This window comes from Calidris pugnax, unplaced genomic scaffold (genome assembly GCF_001431845.1).
Source record: "Calidris pugnax isolate Ruff unplaced genomic scaffold, ASM143184v1 scaffold25, whole genome shotgun sequence".
Taxonomy (NCBI): Eukaryota; Metazoa; Chordata; class Aves; order Charadriiformes; family Scolopacidae; genus Calidris; species Calidris pugnax.
Window position 1 is genome coordinate 7800418 of NW_015090805.1, and position 23689 is coordinate 7824106.

Sequence of the window (23689 nt, forward strand, 5' to 3'; positions counted from 1 at the left end):
TACCTCAAGGTTTATTTTCCATAAATACTATCATTATTCCAGATGCTTGTAGAGCGGTAAGTTTTAGTTAACCAGTCCAAATAGGTGAATCTTCATCACAACTATCATTTGTTTGGGAGAGCTACAGACTGTAGCAGTTGATGAAGATGACTTCATGTAGCTTTTGCACTTTAAGAGGCAATTTTAAAATTTCCAAGGAGATGCCACCGAGCTCCTGCCGCCAGCCCCCTCCTGCTCTTCCTGTCCTATCTGAAAACTGCAAATGAGAAGCCTGCCAAGAAATCCTTCTGGTGGAAGCTGGCTATGAGTTCTTGGGCACCTGTTTCAAAGTGCTTCTCCCTCACGTCAGAGGAGATTGCTTCTGGGAAAGGAATCCTGCAGGAAAAGGAAATCCAACAGCCAAAGAGATCGTGTCATCCATCGACAGGAGTCACAGCCTGTTCCCCTTTAAGACAGCTAAAGTGCTGCATAAATAACCAGGTTCCAAGAGAGCATTTCCTAGTTGTTCTTTTTAATGTATCACTACTTAACTATTCCTGCATGCAAAGGACACTCAAACCAATTCAAATGTACAAATTGAACAGAAGCACATCGCTGCACTAGCTTTAGATTCATGTATCATTCTAAACAACAAAGAATGAAACTCAAACAGAAATCTCAAAATCAAGAATGGTCATAATTAGGGCATTACAGACCTTAATTATTTTTTTTTTTCCATAAGTCTTCCCTAAGACCAAAGATTAAATCCATACAGAGTACATCTTTAAGGCATGAAATCCAGAACTTTCCTCAACAGTTGTGTTTTTAATGGAGTCTCCAATGGGACTGACTTCATCTGCTCCTTGCTGCCGGGAGATAACCTGGATCTTCACATTATACACGGGGAATACAGACACCCCCCCTCCCAAAAAAAAAAAAAAAAAAAAGAATTGTACCTTCCCAGATGTGACACTGTACAGCTGTGAAACCAGTGCTGACATGGACACCACAGACTAAACAGAACCATCAACATCTCCTCGTATTTTAGCTTTATAAAACCAGACATTTAAACAAAAGTCTGATTAGGATCTGCTCCCACATCCCGAGTTAATTACTTGAAGTCATACAAGAAGCAGCCAGACTTCAGCTAAGACAGATACAACACCCACTTCTCCCAGAATAGATGTCTCCATTGCTGTACACTGGTTTTTATACGCACCTTCCAACTAGTTCAGCAAATGAGGCAAGGAGATCTTCAAATATTTAGTCAGAAACTGAAGGCGAGAAGCCACAGGGAAAAAAGTTTAATTAAAGACAACTACGTCCATGAAAATTAAGATCGACTTAGGCATTTCTAGAGCGCTTTGACAGACTAATAAGGGGCTTTATTTCTTGCAAGTGTCTGGTGGAGAACCAAATACCATTTCACTGCTGTACACAACATCGGACATTGATCCTTGTCCCCTTAGGGCAAAGAAAGACACCTTGTTCCATAACAGTTGACAGAACACACGCAAAGTCACCTTAGTTTGTGGAAGAAGAGGTACCAGTAATTCATTCTTCACCTCCATGTTCCTACTACCATTACAAAGGCCATTCAGGTCAGGCCTGAGCACAGCCTTACCGCGTATAAATTCTGTTTTGTTCCTGTCTCAGACGAAGCTCTGGTCAGCAGATGTCATACAAAGGGACCTCAAAAAGACTTTCTGAAACGAGCACCCCAACTACTGGAGTCTGTAAACCCTGGCAATCTGCTCCTAACTCGGATAAATCCGGCAAGACGTGTACAATGCCCTTTCCAATTCAAAGTGCACAGAGCTAAAGTACTAATACTTCTTAAATTAAAGGGAAAAAAAAAAAAAAAGAAAAGGAAGGAAAAGCTTTCTACATCCTCTCCCTTGTCAAACTGCCAAAACTCTGGATCAGGCTGTCTCCTTAAGGGCAGAGTACCATTACGGAAAATTTAAGCCCAAGGAGTTAATTTGGTAATAGTCCAAAAGCAACTAAAAATGACTAGAACTGATTCTGCAACCCTAACAGCTGTTGACAATCTTTATAAAGATACAAATGTCTTTTTTTTTTTTTATACTGTGCGTTTCTTCAAAAAGTTGTTTTGGCATACATTTTAATTACTGTTTACTGACCAGTGATTAAGATTATGAACTTGTGCTGCTTTATTGACCGAGTCGGGTACAACAATTTAAGCATCATTCTATCCCCTCCCCCCCCCCCCCCAGCCCCGAATCCAGTTGTAGATTTGTTAAGAGTTTAAAATTCACATTAACCACAAATTCTTACAATCAACAATCAGGCAGCGTGTTAATTTGTTTGGAATCGACAACTCCACCGTCTTGTCTCCCTTCCTCACAACATGCAGGGAGAGTCACCTTTACCGTCGCCGGTCTCATGGGGTTCCATTGCTGGACCTTCTTGCCATCCCCCTTTTTTGAAAGCTGAGTCTTTTTGCCTTAATCGGGTCTGTGTCCTAGAGCATGGGCTGCAGGGCCAGTGGCGGGGCACCGCCGGGTTCCACCTCCCCTCACCGCCCCCAAAACTGAGACGCCGAGAGAGAAGCCGCGGCGTTAACGCTGTACGACAGGGCTATCGCCGGGGGCTCTCTCTGGCCAGGGGGGGCAAGGGGGGAGGTCCCAGTACTGGCCCAGTATCTGTCCAGCAGTACACGCCAGCCTCGACTAGACTAAGGTGAAGCCTTTTTACCAGCTGCCGGCAAAAAGCGCACGAGGAGCTTTATACCGAGACCAGGGGAAAAACCGCAGCGTCGTACAAAACAGTATGAAAGTGTTAACGTTCCCTATTGAAGAGAAAACTGCATGAGTTTTTAAAACAAGGGGTCGGATTACTGATGCCTCCAGAGTCTGTTCGTCTGATTTAGTCATTTAAGAAATAATTACATCACTAATGTAAACAATATAAACATACCAAAAACTAAGTATGATTTAAATACATTTTGATGGTACAAAAGAAAAACCTGAAGGTGTCTGTACAGTTTTTTTACAACGTGGGAATTGCCAATGTATTTACAACATGAAAGGGCAAATACCATTTTTTGTGCAGAGTAAAATTATCTGAAATAATGTCAATATAAAAAACAATATCTAGCGGTGTGAGGCACTCCTAAACATGGTGGTATTAACCATGCTTTCCTTTGGTACAAGTCCCATCGCTTGGAGAGCCGCAGTTGCTGCTGTGGCTTTAGCATGCTTCTTATTAAGGCTGGCAAAAGTAGGCCTATATTCATTTCCGTTCACTCTCACCTGTTTGTGAAAGAGGGGAAGGAAAAATAAAAATAAATAAAGTGTTAGAAAGTGCCTCTTCACTTCTGTTTCCAGGCAGCGCCACACAGCTCCTTGAAGCACATTCTCTATGTAATTCCTCTTTAGGGGCAGACAAAATCCACTCCTGCTCTGTAAGCACAGTCATAGAATCATAGAATAGAATCATAGAATTGTCCAGGCCGGAAGGGACCTCCAAAGGTCATCTAGTCCGACCTCCCCGCAGTCAGCAGGGACACCCCCAACTAGACCAGGTTGCCCAGGGCCTCGTCGAGCCTCTCCTTGAATATCTCCAGGGAAGGGGCCTCAACCACCTCCCTGGGCAACCTGTTCCAGTGCTCCACCACCCTCACAGTGAAGAACCCTCTCCTAATCTCCAATCTAAATCTGTTCCCCTCCAGCTTGAAGCCATTGCCCCTCGTCCTGTCACTACAGGCCTTTCTAAACAGGTTCTCCCCAGCCTTCCTGTAGGCTCCCTTCAGGTACTGGAAGGCTGCTATTAGGTCTCCCCGGAGCCTCCTCTTCTCCAGGCTGAACAACCCCAGCTCCCTCAGCCTGTCCTCGTAGCAGAGGTGCTCCATCCCCCTGATCATCCTTGTGGCCCTCCTCTGGACCTGCTCCATCAGGTCCATGTCCTTCTTATATTGAGGGCTCCAGACCTGCACACAATACTCCAGGTGAGGCCTCACCAGAGCAAAGTGGCAGAATCACCTCTCTGGACCTGCTGGCAACGCTTCTTTTGATGCAGCCCAGGATGCTAATTGTCATTGCTAATACAAGGTACTGCATGACAAAGAAAGCCCACACCGTAAGATAACTCAAGGGCAAGAATAACTACATCTTGCTCACTACAACAGTAAGACCCAACACCACACCTGCAAGTAAACAGCAAGAACGCAATACCACATAGATTAATAATTTTAGTAAGAAGTAGAATAGTGTGTTTCATTACAGATTTATGTATTCATCTGCTTTAGAGCCCTGATTTGGCTTCCACAGAAACAGGGCTTTGAAATTAGTATATAAGCCCCCTGAGGTGGCTTATATGTTTACATACAAATATAAACCTGAATTTATATCACCTTTGATAGAGAAACCAACAGCAAAGAAGGAAACTCAAACGCACCTTAAAGATAAAATGTTTGCGATGATCAGGCCCACTATCATCCACCAACACAAATTCAGGTGGTGACCATCTTCTTTTGTTACAGATCTCCATCAACGCAGAAACTGGATGTTTACCTTGAAGATAAAATGTATTTGAAGTTCAATGCTGCTATCAAAAACATCATTTTAAATGAGATTGGTTTTTAGACAAGTAAGAATCTCACCTGAAAGATCCTTCATCACAACATAATGTCCAGATCTCTTTTGTGCCTTCTCTCCCACAGCAACAAGCCCTAAATAAAACACAGTAAAGTTCACATTTATGATTCCCACCCGATTTCCATATTCTCATCAGTAACGCAGTAACACGTATCAATGGAGATGAAACCTGGAAACACCACACAACTGTCTTTTGAGAAGTCTCTCAAACCTCCCTTTCATCCAGCACCTTTTTTTTTTTTCCCCTCCATACTACACGTCATGTTCTTCTCAACTGCTCCAGTAGGACTGTGAACAAGCCAGGTAGCTGGAAACTTTGAGTAGTCTTATGCAAGTTCAGGAAAAACCTGGTGCCCCATGCTACCTTTGGAGAAAACACTGAAGAGAGAAACTTAAAAACCAGTGTACCTACTATGTCCTTCTATAGGAATGACACAGAGGTGTGTTCTTGTAATATGTGCCCCCTTTGTTTAACGGTATTCAAATATTGAGCCCTTATATGCAAGCTCACAGCCCAACTATCATGATTTCAATCACACCTGAATATAAAGTAGCAGACAGGCATGCAACTGGGCCCCAAGTCAAAACAAAGAGCACAAGGTTCCAACGGAAATCGCTGCGAAACAGAAGCCCAATATTCTTTTTAACATCTTACAAGAGTAAGAAATAAAATGTAACAATTACCAAAAACGTATCAAGTGCCAGTAACCATGCCATGCTTATGCAGTGGAGTTTATTTCCATTCATTTTGCCATTACCTTAAATACAAGTAAACAAAATACCTGCCCGGTTTTTCAGAATTTCTTGGACTTCAATCCTTCAATATTACTTGCTGTCTTACCTCAATTTTTTTCTGTTCCTGGCTTTGGTGAATAAAGACAGGGAGATACTGCAATTGTTTCAATTGTTTCCAGTTTCTTCCTGTTCCTTCAGCTTTTTTTTTTGGTTGGCATTTTGTTTTGTTTTGCTTTAAAAGAAAATCCTTCCCTCCTTACCAGATTTTCATCCTAGTACTCATGCAGCTCCTAAGTAGGGACTTTTCAAGTGGCATGAAACCCTCAGAGATAACAATCACTGAAACAAAGTTTTGTTTGGTTTTTTCCTTAACCAAATTCTGTACCCAAACTAACCAAAGACTTCCACCAAAGAAAAATAGTCTCCTGTCATTCTCCACATTAATACTGTGTCTCCCTCACTCTGAGTCACTGACACTTGTCTTCCACATCTTATCCCTCAAGAGACATTTCCAAGGAAGCTGCAATGGACTCTTGACAAGTTCTACTGATTGACCAAGCTTCTTGGAGCCCAAACAACCAACAACGTGCCGGCTGACAGCAAAGCCCAAGCAGGGTTTGGTTTCAATGCTGTGAGACAAAGGTCAGTGATCTCACTCAGGCTCTGGAAAAAAAAGCTACGGCAAAGGCAAACAACTTTTTGGTTCATGTCTTAGTGCAGCCTGCTGAGTAGCTCCTCAGCAAACTGCTTGTTCCTCCATCTAGAAATACTATTTTATTTGGGGGATAAGTTCCAAAAACCTGCTAAAAAACCCTTACAAAACAAAAACGAGTTGGTTAGTTAACAAGACAGACTCCTTTTAAAAAATTCTGGTTTTTCTTTAAACTTCTACACAGAACTTAAAAAAAAAATTACTTTTTATACATTTAAGCATCAAAGAACACTAATGTTTGACAAAGCTGTTCAGCTGCTCATCATAAATTCAGTTAAGTTGCTTCTTTGCAATGCATGAAACATGGAGCCTCTTCATAATGCAAGTTGTCTCCCTGTCTCCCTTCCTTGGCTCCATTTAAAGATTATTATTTATCAAGAGAACACTTTTAGATTTTTTGTGGGAATTATCAGGTAAGACTGCATATATGATAATAAAAAAATATTTAAAAGCTATGAAATTAAAGTAAAGCTTGGCCATCACTAAGGTTCTCAGTATTTTCAGACCAATCTATCGCATGCCAGGAAGAGGCATCCTTTCATGCCATCTAAGATTTTTAATTGTTATAGAAGACAGAGCCTTCTGAAGCAGAAAGAGCAAATTATCTGCTGCAGAACGTCCAGCACAATGAGGACCTCATCCTGTCTCAGGCCTTAGGCCTTGATGTTTGGAACTTTGATATCAAATTCTGCAGGCACTAAGGAAATTTGTATCAGAAACCACATGAGGATCCCAGGGCACACTTCTAGAGCTGGAAACGAGCTGTGACACAGCTGTGTACCACCAAAATTATTTTAATGTTCAAAGTGTTTGCAGCTTGGGCAGCAATACTGCCTATTTCCTATGACTTGACAAGAAGGACACAGCTTAATGAAGAGAGCTAACCCTTTCCTTCTCACCACAACAATCCACTACCGTATGATGCAGCCTGCTTGAGAAAATTAAACTGAAATAGACTGTTTTCAATTTCTTCCCTCTCACTGATATTAATCAAGCTAAACTGAAGGAACTCTTACCAGCAGTGAGAACTTTACAAGACAACATGAAGAAACACAGCTGAAAAGCAGTTTGGTCATTGTTTGTATAAAACAAAGATGTCTGTTATTACTGTGCTCTGTACTTTTGAGTCTGTTGCACTTCCTTATTTATAAAACCATATTGCACGGCTAAAAAGTCTTTAGAATGTAGAAAGCAAGCAATGGGTATTTTGCTAATGTGGACCTGCTTTTTCATTTTCTACCTCTTTGGACTTTAATTAAATGTTTAAATTATATTTTCACTTCTTGCTTGGTCCCCTGAGCAGTTTTGAACTATCTCTGTATTGAGAAGTAGCAATTTTGACACCTAAAGATTCCTCCAACAGCACTGCTGCAAATAGAACTTCACAACATTAGCATTTAGATGCTTTGCTTTCTTCCAAGCTCAATTATGAGCACTGACAAAAGCTAACATGGACCCATGATTCAATGTATTTCCATGCTTTAATATTAGATGTGATCTATTTCGTATATTAAAGGTTCCCAGGTTTTAAAAAATATTTAGGAGAACACCACTAAGAATTTGTTCACCTACAGTCAGTGTTGAATTGTTTATTTTGGCAACATGCATAACAGAACGATTAAATCATAAATATTGACTGCTGAAATTCTGCATCAGTATCTCACATGAAAAAATTCCATAAACATTCACTCTGAAAACAAGAACTTTTGCTGAATATGTTGGTGAGATGGCCAATCATAAAACCTGTACACTGCACACTGCCTGTAAATAAAAGGACAGTTCTTTTTAATCTAATGAGGCAAGTGCCACAGTTCTCTACCTGTGGCCACGGACTATGTAAAGGAGAGGAGGAAAGACTGCTAAAGGAATCTTGGGAAACATCACTGTAGTTGAGCAGAGGTGCCTGCAGCAGGATCAATCTAGGAGATGGAACAGCAGGGAGAGTGGATGGACAAAAAAGGAAACAGAATCCATTTGGAAAACCTAAAAACATCCGTGTGACAGTCTATTCGTGTCAGGACTTCAGCTGAAAGGCAGCAGTAACTCAAGTCTGTAGCTCTCCCCTCTGTCCTTCACCCCAGTTTAAAACTGATCGAGCTATTCACTCTTCTGTCCTGCTCCATTCCTGCTTCAGACACTTTCTCTAGACCAACAACAACGGCTTTTCCACAACTCATTTCCCTGTCCATGCCTCCTCCATACATCCAACAGAAGCACATCCCTAAACTTAAGAATCACTGAGAAGTTCATTTTAAAATGGAAGATGAAGCTTAGGGGAAGTTAAGAACGTCTGGAAGAGTTCACAGGCGTAAGGACAGAGCCTATATACACAATCCAGGGCTTGAAAAAAAACTAGCACCAAAGTCATCCACATCATTCTCTTGATTTTTTACAGTGAAGCTGTACCCAGAAAAAGCTTACTACTTCCAAGTTATTTTGCCCATCTCCAAAACAGACATGAGAAGTTTCTACTGCCACAAGACATTTAAGGAAGGCTTACCTTTTCGATCTGTCTTAAAATCGACCATAATAGGCTCAACGCTGCCTTCTTTGTTTTTCCCAAGCCCTTCTCCTTCTCTCCAGCCCATTTTTCTCATCAGTTGAGCTCCCATTCCTCCAGTTACAGGGGCTGCTCTTAAGAACTGATCCTATCCAGAAAAAGAAAAGTAAAACAAGTCCTAAAGTTAGCACTGGGATTTTAAAAAATAAGTGGGAGCTTCCAAAAAAATGTTTCTAACAACTTTTCACAGACTCAAGTCAAAAAAAAATACACCTTAGCTTTATATACATTAACATCTTGTATAAACCAGAATTCACGCAGACACACGAGACACAAATCGGTATCTTCAAAAAAGAACAACTTAAGAAAATTCTAATGCAATCCAAAAGTGGCAAGGGACCCATTTCAGACATAATGTATTTAATAAAATAATAACCGTCCATTTTTAAACACGCTACTTTGGTTCCAATGCATCTCTTCTCATCTTGTGAAAGGAGGCAGTGTTAACTGTTTAACTGGCAACATGTGTGCCAAGTGTACCTAGTTGTTGAACAAAATACAAGCACATTTAGTAATGACATTCACATAGTGTTTAGGCGTATTTTAAATATTTAAAAAAAAAAAAAAAAAAGAGTATCCCCGTTTTATTATACAGCAGTTGCACATTCAAGTTCTACTCTGAAAATCCACATGAAACATACAGGTTTTTCTTTTCTTTTTTTAAAGGAAAACAAAGGCGCTTAGCCACACAGTTTAGCAGCAGTAGTCTTCACATTCTTTCAAATCATCATTAACATAACACTTGTTAAATGGTGAAAGCTTATAAACAGAAATTTTAAAAATCTGTTTTGATGTAAAGAACTTTAAAAACTCCTTAAATGTTTACGTACCTAGGCCTCGATGGCCGCAGTGTTGTGAATAGTAGGGCTGGCATTGACCGTGGCAAGAAGGCAGCTACAAGGATTTGACCCTGAAACAAGTTTCCATATAGAGGGGTGAAAGTTCACAGGTTATTCTGTGAACTATCATCTCTCTTCTGCCCCCCCCGCTGACCCAAGTAAGTAAGTCAATCATTTCCATCACAGCAAAAACTTGCTTGCCTTAAAATATACAAGTTTACACACTGGCACTGATAAGTCCATCAGTTATTTTGCATAGTAGGTTAGATGATACAATGCCTAGTATTTTTGTGAAAAATTTACTTACTATCAAAACAAATTAATAGAACGGTTTTTGGTTGGGTTTCTTTTTTTTTTTTTTCTCCTTTGAGTTGTGCTTGCAAAAGTAAGTGTTTCCCAGATTTGGACAAAGGACTGACAAGTCCTCGGTTTTGATTTACACATAAACAAAATCAGAGACTTACTTTTGCAGAGACTAATGATAATATATTTTTAAGGGGATTTCAAATTGGCAACTGACACACACTAATGATGCACGTGTGTAATCCCTGCCATACATGGTGTTAAAAAAAACTTAAAAAAAAAAAATTGCTGAAGATTGTGGTAGGAGTCCTCCAAATATTCACCTATTAGACAGTAAATACCTATCAATCATGCAACTGGATGCTGCATTTAATAACAAAGTGCTCTGATGGAAGAGTAGAGAGGCCAAGTGCACCTCTCCAGTTCAACTTTTTGCTGACCAGTGCAGACCATGCAGTGTGTGTGTGTGTGTGTACACAAAGACAATCAGTTTCTTTGATACGAACTGCCTCAATCTACACACCTAGAATGGCTTTTACTTACTTCCATTTTCATCCTCCCCTCTCTTTTCCAGGAACCTCTCATTAGAAAAGGGCAACCATGCCGAGAATGATACAAACCCCAGTCAATGTCACCCTGGGTTCCGTTTCCTCTTTTGTACCTGCTTTGCAATGATAGAATTTTCAATATAAACATCTGTTTCATTATCACCAGCGTGTATTCAGTTCACAAATGACAAGGGTGCAATTTCTTGGTGAGGTCATTTTAACATTACACAGCTTTTTCATCACACCTGTACTAATTCAGGGGTTAGGAGTGGTGTAAAAAGGAGAAAACAGAATCAAAATACTGCTATTTGTAGTTAAAAATCAAAGCCCCCATTTCCTACATAGGAATTCCCAAAGCCTAAACGATTTCCAAATACTGGAAATAAAAAGAGTTCTAGATTCCAAACTGCAGTTTATTAAAAACACCTCTTCTAATGTGTGAATACAGAATCCTGATAACTTTAGTAGGAATTTTTTACACTATGCTGACTCTTAAACACGCACAACAAAACCAAGAAAACAAGGAATTAGAAATGGAAGTTTTGTTTCTTGTGCATCACACTAAAAGCCTAAATGAACTAATTTTGGTACCAATATGAAAGGAGCCAGGAGAAGCCTACTTTGATTCTCTTTACAGAAGAAGCAAAGAAGGCCTACAGCAAGGGACAAAGTTTTTCTTTTAGTTTGGGTTTTTTTTAGATAATGAACTGAATATAAATCTCTAATGTCACCTGGACAATTACGTTCTTTTAACTACTTCTTGTATAACTTAAATGACAGACAACTTCACTCAGCCCATGATTTAACAGAGTATGGGTAAAAACTAGCGCTGTGTTTGCAATCACATTTGAAAACTTAAAAATAGTAAAAAACCTTAACAACAGCAGGGAAGCAAGATAGACATTTCTTTCCAACTTTAAAGATCATAAAAGGCCAAGCCTCACAAAACTATTTAGTAGCTATGTACCCTTGCAGATCTGGCCCATATGGAGGATATCAAATTAAGGAGTACGTAATGCAATAAACTGTCAGGTTTCTAAGTATTTTGTTACTGTTGTTAGAATTAACTAATTATTTACAAAACAGTTCTTCTCTTTCATTCATTAATCTCAATTTGAGTAACTCTGCATGAAAATTTAGTATAATTTTTCTCATTTTTTTGATCTCTAAATTCCATTAAAGGACAGCCAAATCAAGCACACTTCCATTCTGCCAGTAGATGGAGACAACAAAAAAGCCACATTCTTGGGTCAACACTTTATCTTTAAAAAGAAGGCTACAGAGTAAAACCTGAACCTGACCACTTAAGAGGTTTTTTTTTTAGTAATTTTAATTAAAACTATTCCTCTTTTAAAGCTATGTTTGGGCAACAAATTTTGGAGGACATGAATGCCTGAATTAACATTTAAGAGCTTAAACAGACACCAAAAATATCACATCTGAAAGATGATTTTACAGGTTTTTTTCTGAAAGACAGTACAAGTTGGACAGTCACTGACATTTAACTGCAACAGTTGTCTTTGGGCCGCAACATCTAAAGTATTAAAGCTGTAATTATTTGAGAGATATTAAAATACACTATCAACTTCTGCTCTCTGAAAAGAATACACCAATTCCTTCTTAAATGCTGACATGGCACTAGGATGTAAGTTCTGTCACAAGGAAGGTTTATTTCTTTTGAGCAATAATTTATTAAGCAAAAGACAAGAAAGCCTTAAAGGCATTAGGTGGACAGTTTCAGCTATAGCACAATGGGCTGTCTTAAAGATTACTTTAAGACTAACTCCAAAGAATTTCTCCGAGCCAAGTACCAGGAACAAGCATCTATCTTTGGCAAAAGTTTTGCAAAGTAGCTGAATTTTCCATTAAATAAACTGGCACTTTTAGTAGCAGCCACATTCCTTCCTCAATGCAAGAAGAAGAATGCCTTTCTGAAGAATCCCATCAAATGCCTTACAAAAACTACGCTCACAATCAGCCTCAGGATTTTTGTTCACAGCTTTTGCATACAATGAGTAGAAAGCAAGCCGAGGATGGCTGGGGAAAAAAAAAAAACCCAAACATTTAAGGACTGAACAGAGTGCCAGTCCAATATAACCAAGATATAGTTGGTCTGCCTTGCCCTGTGGCCTTCATTTGCAAGGAAAGCTCATGGTGTCACATAAGGTGATAGGAATACAAGTAGTTTGATAAGTGGCCTGGTTAGAAGGGCAGCAGTTGTTGTGCAAGTGACAATCACAAGACACTTTTACCTCTATGGCTAGTGTGAGTTTAACTCATCTGCTACAACTGTGGAAGAATGGAAGTTACACTTCAACTTCTCAGAACTTGCTACTCAAAGCAGAGCACTCTACAGCCACAGCAGAACTGTGTGCCATTCTTCAGCACAAATGAATGAAAGAGACCCCAAGCATTACTCTGTGCGCATCAACTGTGGCAAAAATCTTGCTTTGGAGAGAAAGTTTAGGCTATAGAATTAAACTGATAAATCCAGAAACTAGTGGTGAGTCTGGGAAAGTCTGAGTAAGTAGACCTCAACAGAATTTGCTTGGAAAACCAAAATTGACCACTTCCTCCGATTTGACATTTATTCAGCAACACAATGTACTTTTTGTAAGCAAAAAGGGAAGAAAAAAAAAAAGAAGCAACCCCCAGAACAAGTAAATCATATTTGTGAACTGATTACACCAATGATGATAAACTGAAACAGAAGCCACTTTTCAAAAGAAAAAAAAAATATCGTTCATAAACCTGTTTTAATGATACAAGAAACCTAATAACATACGATTCCTTTATGAGTACTGCTCAGAGCCCTATGCATGAACATCATGAATTTGCATATTACTTAGAAAAATAAACCGAACTCCTAATTGGTGTGTCGATCATTCAAGTATGTCAATGTTAACCGCTTCAGTAACTACTTCCCTCAAAACTTTATTATTATTGGAATTGCAGGCATTTTTTGGTTTGAGTACATATTACCTCTCCAGAATCTTTTTAAAGTACAAAAACAAAGCTGAAATCCAAGAAATGCAAAGTGAAGACAGCACTTGTCATACAAGTTCCCCAAGTACTTTAATTTTTCTCCCCTCCTGATACCACTCTTCTGTTTTGTTACATCTATCCAGTTTAGTGATTCTCTCTGTGAAGCACAGTGTCTGTACATGTTCTAATTCTTTGTTTAATGATACACAAATAACTAAGTGACATGGCCACTGTTTCTGCTGAACAGTGCACGTCCACAAGTCCTCTTATGGCAATTGCTTATGGCAATCTCCCAAGCAAAATGCCTTCAGTAAACATCTTCAGTCAGAAACGTGCATTAATTTACATACAACATGAAGAAACTCCACAGCCCTACTAGCAGATGAAAAATTTACAAATACTAGGTTGGGTTTTTTTAATGTTAAAATGCATTTTCTTAGGACAAAAAAAGGAACGCAACTCTGACTTCTCACTGCTATATTACACAATTAACAGGAACTAAGTTACACAATTTCAAGTACCTAAGTAAAATACAACCTGTACTTTGCATTTCATGGTTGGTTTGCATTCATGTCACTGAGAAAGATAACATGCATTCATAACCCATTATCCCTACAGCACTTTTTGTCTGTGGAATCATTCTCTAATCACAAGAGGTAACTCCACATTAAGTTCATCAAACCTAAGTTTTGAGAAGGTTTTCACAGCCCCCACCATTCCTAAAAGAAACAGGGCAAGTCTTGTGTAGCCCCTAATGCATTTTGTGGAGGGCGCATGACTGTGACTACTTGTCATCTCATGAGTTTGATGGCAATGTGCGTGCGAATATGGAACCTGGAAAGAGCAAAAGAAGTCAAGCTGAGGAATGCCAGCGCAGGAAAGAGGACTGTGTCCTCATCTTCTTCACCCAACAACTCTTCTTGTTTCCAGTAACAGCCTCCTTTCTGACAAACCACATGATGCTTGCTAGGGAGGATGCCTACTACTGCAAACCACTACGTTTTTACAGCTATGAGAAGAACAGAAATGCTTCTGCCAGCTCACTGTGATTTCTAGATTCAACAAAATGTTCCAGTATGCTCTGCTCCTCACAGCAGTCACGTTCACAAGCCAGACACCAGACTCTTTTCTCACTTTCTCCCTATAAAGCATTTTGTTGGGGTTGTGTTGTTTTATTTGCTTGGGGTTTTTTTTAAGCAGATCACAGAGTGAAGTTAACAGATCAAGGGAAAACACATTTGCCTTCTCCACCTTTTTTTTTGTTAGTGGATATTCCTGTCGCTGTGAGGCAAAGAACCTCAAGGAATGAGAACAGGATGAGAAGAGGAGGCTTGGGAAAGAGATGATCAGAGATTCTCCCTTTCTGTTGCCTTGGGAACCCACTCAAGGTACTGCAGAAAGGGAGAACCCTCCTAGGCTTGCTGATCTCTTTTCACAAGCCCCATGGTGGAAAAGCTCTCCTTTTCTCACCAATACATCCCTGCCGACTGCTTTATATTTTTAAGTTCCTCTGCCAGGGACAATCATTGCAATCATCAAAGCCAACATTTTGTTACACTCTCAAAAGTTAGTAATTGTTAAAACAAGACTTTATCATCTGTTCTTTGTATTAATACTGAGAAGAGCCCAAAAGATTCCCATCTAGCAAGTAACTTTTATCTCTGCGCTGCCTGGCTCTCTATTCCTTGGCTATATAAAGTGGAAAAACAAGTTAATGAATCTTGGCAAATGTATTTCAAATTTTAGGGTAATTCCAGACTTCTGTTTTCGGTTTATACCAAGTTTTATGGAAAATTCTAGCTAAATCTCAAACCTAACCTACCAGTTTTGAGGGTTGTCTTAACACTGTCTTAAGTAAATACAACATGTACTCAACTATATTACTTGCAAGACTGACCGCCATAATTCATTATTCCTTTTGCCTGAACGGTGGATATTGCTTGAATTCCTCAGTTCCACTTCTTGAAAGAGTTCAGTATTCATTTTCAAAGATGAAGCATGAATTATTAAACTTATAAAACGCATGTATGTATGACGCACCACACCCTCAAAATAAGCTGCAGTAAGAGGTAACTATTTCACTGTAGGATGACATTAAACTTACTAACCCAACTGCAACTCCTGGTTTAATATTCCAAATCTCCTTGGCTCCCAGAAAACACTAGCGATATAAATAGAGGCAAAGTAGCAATCGGACAGAACCAAGTCAAACAAAATGCCTGTTTGGGACTTGGCTCACTGAAGTTGATGCCAAAACATCACTTCAGTAAGATCAGGATCAAAGCTTGCCTCATCTGTCCCAATCCTGTAAAAGTAGTGATGGACCTACCACTGCGACCATACCAGTATCATGAATGGCATTTCAGTGTAAGGCAACAGTAGATATGAACCAATCTGACTCAAATACCAGACGCACACCTTATTGAAGTACTCTATGTCATGAACACCACCTTAATGCACAACAAAATGGACACAGCAGCAGCAAGCATCTAAATTGATCAAAGACAATTATTTAACTCAACCTGTTATATTTGACACATGCATTACCATAGATTTTTAAGGCACATTTTTTGCATTTTCCGGTACTTCCACTGCTATTTAAAATGCGATAGTTAGACAAGTATGTGTGCATAACTTCTACCTTTCTAATCCATGCTTGGGGACCACTGTTGGTCAGCTCATCCGAGGACAGTATCTGTGCTCCAGTGCTTCCTGTGAACTGGCCAGGTATGGAGTTTGATTGAGCCCAGGCGTCAATCTAAAAAATAAAAATCAAATGTAAGACCAAAATAAAAACGTGCATATTTTTCCTTTGCGATTCTCTGTTGCTTCTCAGTAATTTTCGTAACAATTCCTTACTTATGTTTAGTGCTGTGCTCATTAACACTCATTCGCAAGCAGACACTCCAAAAAGCTTAGCATCTTCATATGGTAACCCTAAATCTTAACTCAGTCTAGCAAGTTCATAGAATGATAGAATCATTCAGGTTGGAAGAGACCCTTGGGATCATTGAGTCCAACCATCTACCCTACTCTACAAAGTCCTCCCCTACACCATATCCCTCAGTACCCCATCTAAACGTCCCTTAAACACAGCCAGGGATGGTGACTCAACCACCTCCCTGGGCAGCCTATTCCAATGCCCGACCACTCTCTCTGTGAAAAATTCCTTCCTAATCTTCAGTCTAAAATGGTTCATGGTTTGCTTATCCTCAAAATCTTGGTTTGCTTGTTCATGGTTCATGGTTTGCTTATCCTCAAAATCAGTGTTAGGAAGTGCAAAATAAAGGCAGAATTTTTAAACGTGTGTCCATAAACTGAGATTCCAAACACTGTACTTAAATAAAAGTTAAAACTCAGCTGGTACAAAGCATAAGCATTAAGTTCATCAAAATGCTGATGGAAAAGTGCAACATACCTGTTCCTGTGCACGATTTAGCATGCACATGGCCTCTAAATCAAACGTGTTTTCATTAAGCCTTTTCTGAGCCAGTGCTCGATCATTCATAGCTGTAGTTATGTCCACGCCCTAGGAAGAAAAAGATTATTTTTAAAAATACATCAGACAACCTTAATATCCATTTGATGTGGAAAATGCTGTTGCAGAACAAATACAATATACTACACAGTTGGTTTACACATTGAATAGTTGGTTTGACATATAAATAAGCAACGTGAAAAAAATCCTGGGACTACTTGTTAAGTATCTACAATATGGGCTTTCCTAAACAGATACAAAATCTGAAGTTAAATTATAACACCCTGATAATTTAATATTACCTGTACATACCAAATATCAAAATAATTATTTTAAGAAAAGTATTTTGGTCACAAAAAGCTCTGGTGTATCCTACTTAGAGAAGCATATTATTCAATGGAACCTTATTAACCAACAGAACTAAATGTAATTTAGCTAAGAATTAAAAAAAAAAAGCCTTCATACAGAGCTGTTCACATGAGCATCCTAATATTATGTCACATTAAAACTTCATGTTAAATGCATAAAAAATTACAGCAAGAATCCCATGTATTCCATGAACTTGGCTTTAGTGTTTTAAATCTTCAGCCTAAACCAGCCTTGCATAAACGTAAAAACTGAACTGGTAGGTCATAAAATTGACTGTTTTGGAAAGATTATTTAGATCGATGCTGCTGAACTACAATAAAATTTAAAGAAAAATAAATTTCAAACTACCTCACACATAATCATTTGGGTTAAAAATACAGAGCAAATAAAGAAGCTCAATGCGAACCTCTGCTCTCTGTGCAAAGCAATCAAGAGAGAAATTCAAAACATTTGGGGATATAAAGATGTAACAAATTACGGCTAGTATATAGCTCTCTTGTAAAATTACTTGTGCCTTGTTCTTCAGATGATGTGCATTTTATGGATCATTCTGTTTTGAAAGGAGAAAAAGAACAGTGCTCAGAGACAAGTGAATTCTCTTTGCATATGTGAGCATGTGAAGGAGACTGAAAGAAAGGACTGGAACTGTTTGAAGCACAGAAGAAACCCAATAATCAAAACAGCAGGTGGCATATATGCATAAAGTGAGTGATGGTTTAATTATCATTTTTAAAAAAATATTCTTTTACAAAATACTCTTATCTTTTGTTTGTCATTATCTCAACCTTAGCCTCTCACACATTTTATTAGAATAAAGGGCCAGTAGAAGAAACTGAAAGTAATTTAAAATTGAACTTGCTGAACAGAAAAATACAGTTAATCCACAAAATCCCTGTCACAGGAACCAGGACAAGAATTTAGTAAATATTGAAAAACAGTTGGAGACAGACACAAACGCCTACAATTTCATAGAACAGACTAATTTTGTTTTTGTACTCTGCCTATTAAATGCTATTTAAAGATAGGGGATTTTTTTTTTTCTGTTCAGGACAAAAACTATTTCCATTTGGAAGATCACTACTGAAACATCTGGCACTGACCCAAGACAGACTTCAAATGCCAGAACTCCTATGCATCTACGAAACTGCCTTCAGGGTTTATTTATTGTCCCAGCTAACAAAAACACAGATCATAAACAAGGCACAAGGAAATTAGAAGATGTTCTAGCAATCACCTAACATGACAGCCACATATGTAAAAGAATGCCTGTTTAAAATATACACTTCCTTGTGTTAAGAAGTTCCCCTTATACAGTTAAAATAATTATTTAATATTTCGTTTGCGCAACTGGTTCAGGAGATAAATAAAAGTTATTCTACTCACCAAAAGCTTCAATCCAGCAATACACATAGGCATGCAAGTAGTCCACTGAAACCACATTGGGACCACTCACATACTTAAACACACATGTGTACTTTAGTGCTTTACCGGACTGGGGCCTATTAGTAGATACCCTGGTTAGTTAGAACTCCCATACACTTTCCCCACATGGTCAGTCACCATTTTGGAGACCATCATGGCTTTGTATTATGTCAAGACACTCGATGGCAGCTTTGGATCTTGAAAAAAAATAGCTCTGCTTGAAGTATGAAAAGTTGTTATTATTTAGTCAAGTAAAACAGTTTCAAGTTCAGCATGCTACGTAAGAGTTCTGCCTTTCCAATCCTCGCTTTTAATAACATCTTCCCCACAGACACAAATCACAAACATTGAAGCAAGAAAGAAGAGGCTGACAATAAAAAGCAGGCTTTTTTGACATACTTTGTAGGTCCACCGATACATCAAACACATTTACTAATTTTTAGATCACCATGGCTTCTCTGCATAATAGTCACCTGTGTATACTCCAAACTTAAACACAACACTTCTACTCTATACTTTCAGACTTTCAAATACAGCTTCTTCCTCAAAGGTTTCTCTGGCTTCTAGAGACATGCTGGTACCCCAGGTTACTCAAGACTTTTTCCTCCATCTCCTACTACTGCCAACAACTATAATAAGGCCATAATATTTTATTAAAACAATTTTTAATATATTAGCAGGGTCATTTCAGACTGCTTATTCCTGTAACTTAATTCTGTGACTTGAATACAAACATAACAATAGAACCAATTATGTATTTTTTAATGTCAATGTAGACTTTCACCAGAATTGTCACAATCAGATTTCAAAATTAGTAACAATGACTGGAGGTAAATTATATGTCAAACTTTCTGAGGATCCATGCACACTGCCCCACTACCCTAGTGCAACAGCAGGGGAGCTTATCTGGTTTATTTGGCTCCAAGGAAGCCATTTCATCCACAAAGAGTTCTCATAATTATTTAAAAAATTAAGAAGAGAAGCACTCTGCTACCTCTCAGGCTCCCTGGAGAAACATACATGGATTCTGGTACTACAAGAGTATTCCTATTTTTCAAAATTAAGGATTGTGAAACCCAACAGGGTGTTATGCTCTGCTGTCAGCTAATGACCCCTGAAATCACCCTTAACACAAACCAAGTTAAGGTAAATGCAAATAAAAATATTTATTTACAAAATATAAAAACAGACAACATTGTTACAAGCATTTATTATGATACACATGACAGAAAGGAAAGTAAATTACGTTTAATATATTTACTCCAATGTCATTTGAAAAGGCCTCTTCTACATAATCAATACACAAACGATCAGTGCTCAGCTAACCCAATTTGTCAAAGACACAAGCCTGGCGTCATTGGCAACCTGGATGCAGACATCTACAGAGCTTGCCTGAACTATGAGCACATTATCAACCATTCGAGGGGCAAGACTTTTTACCACTTGGTAAAAAAAACAGCCAAATGTTAGTGTACAACGTTTCTGTGCTCTGGACTTCTTACATATACCCTAGTAACTGGGAATGACATTCTGCACAAACATTTCAAAATGTTTGTATTATTGTTTGTCTTGTTCATGACAAGACCAACCATCTACACTGAGGGAACAAGGAATTGGGAACCTGACCGTCAAACTCTGAAGTATACTGTGAAAATATCTGTTGAATGAGTTCTATTCACTGTGGGTTTGGTGCTGTAAAAGACACAGAAGAAAATACCTTCTGTGCTTCAGGAAGTGAAATGTACAATCTTAAGAAAGTTCTTGAAAAAAAAAAAAGCACCAAGTGGAAAGATTGTTTCATCAGAAATTGATGCCAAGGCTTTTTTGTTTATTTGCTTTGAAAGGTATGAGAACAAGACTTCAGATGGACTGATGTAACATCAACTTGAAAAAATTAACATCTGTTTTAAATATTTAATTTACTTAATTATAAAACCCCCACAAAATATCCTTTTTAAGACATTTCAAGGGGAAAAACATTCATGCTTTTTTTTTTAATAATACATACAATTTTATTGTCCTTTGGAAGGCCACATGGAAGACAACTATGTGAGAAAATGTGACTGTAAAGCTAAAAAATTATTAGATACATCCAGGTGAAGCTGCAGTTTGATAAACTACTTTCAAATCTGTTTTCAATGGATTACATTTCAATGTAATCTTATTGCTCTAAGATTGGTAGGACAATTTTATTATTATTAGATTTATAATTATGAAAGTCTCAGCCTAAGAGTATTAACCTCTGCAGAAAACTGGACAAGAAATTTGCTTTTCATCTTCAAGCAAAAGTTCTCAATTCTATTGAGACAAAGACACTAGTTGACAAAAGCACATAGTATGGGTACAGGTCGCTTTCGTCACTGCCCATGTGAAAATGGCAACCAAACTTGAAGACCACAGTAGTTCAGATAATTAGTTTATTAAAGTGCTAGGTGCTACCTATGTCAGTGTTTCTTTTTCACAGGCTGCAATTTGACACCAGACTGACTAGGCAATGGTTTTGGTTTTCTTATATGATATGCTTTCCTTTCCTTCCTTACCTCAATGGATGGTTTGGGGAAAACATCATCTTTGCCGTCGTCTTTGCCTTTTTCAACTGGAACCCATTCTCCATAGACACTATCTGCTTCTTTTTTCCTATGTTGAGACCCAGATGAAACAGGAAATTCCTTTGACAAGCTGACTTGATTTTTTGGTTGTGGTGGTGGTGCTGGTTTTATGCTGGGAGTCTGGAAGACATAAAATTAGAAAAAGTTACACAAATTGAAAACACGCAATATTCACAACGACTTCAAGAAACAATTTATTGCATGCACTTGGTATTAAGTTTTCTTAAAAGTCATCCTTCTTACTAACAGACTGAAAGCCTTTATACCAAATAATTTTAACACAACCCTTAAAACAGACAGGTGAACAACAAACTGTAGCATAAGAGGAGATTAAACAGCTAGAAGCTAAAATTGCTTAAATCTGCTTCAGCAGCCAAAAATATGCAAAACCTCACTGTCACAATTTACCTCCCTGCTTTCCCTCCACCCATCATAAAAAGAACAATCTTAAATCTGCCACATGTGCATCTTGTAATGCAAAGGTCCAAAATAAAAATCCTGGCCAGCAAAAAACATGGCTGTGATGATAAAAAGCTCTCCATTACTTTACAGTGAGAGAGCAGTTATCAACATTTTGTTTTCTAGTTTTTAATTATTTTTTAATAGCAGCATGAAACTCAAAGTAAATTAAGTCTATGATCTTCTTTTCCTTAGAAAGTATTGCTAATTTATTAAGACTCTGCAGAAATCTCTTCTACTGATTGCTCTTCTAAGAGGCAAACAGAGTTTAGACAGCTCACAATATTGGATAAACTCCTACTATCAAAGGAACATGGATGGGAAACAGTTGTAAGACTAGAATGCAAAAGGAATGGAAAGAATGATACTGAAAAGGTCAAAAATATGGAAAACAGGCAGAGCAGCCAACAACCACTAAAGAACTTTCCTCTTTGGAGCCTGTAAGAATCCCAAGGTTTCTTGAGTTTCGTCATACCACTTTCTAACAGTACAATATAAAGTATAAATCTATTTCTACCTTACATCTTATGTAAATATGTATTACTGCTTATTTTGTGCATGTCACAAGCTATATATCTATATTTGTACATAAAAATATAAATGCTACTTATATTTTCTGCTTAGCATAGTAATACTTTTATAGTACTTTATACCCTGCAAAATCAGAGCAGACTTTCATGGGCACAAAAAAAACCCCAAAAATACAACTATTAAAAAAACCACCACCAGAAACTAATCCATTCTTCAAAGCATACTAATCCCAGATGCATTTAAAGAAATGCTTCCTCATTTTATTCCTTCCAACATGCTCATATCCAGCAGGCATCAGCACAAGCTCTCACAAAAGCCCCAGGGAGAGGGTTTAATAGGACATTTAAACCCTCTTAGTAACAGGCAACATCAGTGATCCTCATTCTTAACACAGCATTTACTTCTCTATTGGCTAATCTCAAAACTAACATAACATTTTTCTCCTTTGGTGAACACCTGAGATCCTGTAAAGTAGCAGGCATACAAGACTTGATGTCTGAACAAAGCTGATGGCATCATCTTATTTAGAACACCTCAAAATGCCTTTAGAGTATTCCTGAGGGTCTTCTGTTTGTCTTTTAAAAGAAAAGCATTTTCCAATTCCAAAGCTGTTTGCAAATTCATACTGATATTTTTGCAAATAAAATGTGAAGTAAAACCAATCCTCTTTATGTTATTTAAGCTTTTAAAGCTGCAAAGATATTAATGAAAAAAAAGTTTCAATCTAATTATGGAGACTACCACAATTTCACAGACTGCAGATGAATTCTTTTTTTTTTCTTGTAGCAAGAGTACTTTTAACAACATTCCAGTACAATTTCAGCAAGATTATCAATCCCTGATTAATTTCTGTAAAACTACTTGCATTTTAAAAAAATAATCACATTTTAAAATATTGAAAATTAAAGAAGTACTCACACTTAAATTGAAAAAAATAGGTTTGGGTTCACTGAGCTTAAAAGGATGATTATAGAAAGGACGTTCTTCTTCCTCTTCATCAGAAACATGAGGTTTGTTCACTATCACATCATCTGTACTTTGAGCAATCTTCTTGCATTTCTGACAGGAAAAAAAAAAGGGTGGGGGACAACAGCTCTGAATAAACCTCAATTTGTAACCAAAAACATACAAAAGAACATTTTTACAAAGAAGTGTTTTTCTTTTCTAAAGCAGGAGGTATGAACTGGGAAAACCTTTTAGCAATGTCATCTATATGTATATAAATGACATTTTACACCATTCTCAAACACCCACCTAGGTTTGCTAGACACTCATGATTTGAATAATTTCAGAGACATAAGATTTCAGCAGTATATTGTAAAACTTGGTACAGTGATGGTTGCAGAATGTGTCTAAGGCTGCAAACATTCCAGAGTAGGAACTCACGGGTCGTTTGGCATCCCACATAACTAGCACATCACAATCTGACAGAAACTTCAGTATAACTCACAAAACTACTACACAGGAAAACTTAGGAATTAATAGTTACTGATTTCAAGTTCCACTGGTAGTGCAGGGACCTACTCAAAAGCAGTGGCTCA

The 23689-nt window shown here is 38.1% G+C and overlaps 1 protein-coding gene across 6 annotated transcripts in view; it reads right to left on the reverse strand.

Annotated features, from left to right (window-relative positions):
- Positions 1-494: 494 nt before the first annotated feature.
- SON (SON DNA binding protein) overlaps positions 495-23689 on the reverse strand; it is a 40268-nt gene continuing 17073 nt past the window's right edge. Inside the window, exons 5-12 of one of the 6 annotated variants that reach the window (XM_014938061.1) lie at positions 23067-23207; positions 21090-21278; positions 16699-16809; positions 15922-16038; positions 8546-8693; positions 4604-4672; positions 4399-4514; positions 495-3254 (exon numbers count right to left, since the gene is read on the reverse strand). In XM_014938061.1, coding sequence (XP_014793547.1) covers positions 3096-3254; positions 4399-4514; positions 4604-4672; positions 8546-8693; positions 15922-16038; positions 16699-16809; positions 21090-21278; positions 23067-23207 — 1050 coding nt within the window. In that variant the 3' untranslated portion in view covers positions 495-3095. The other 5 variants (XR_001411478.1, XR_001411477.1, XM_014938062.1 and 2 more) reach the window with 5 other exon arrangements.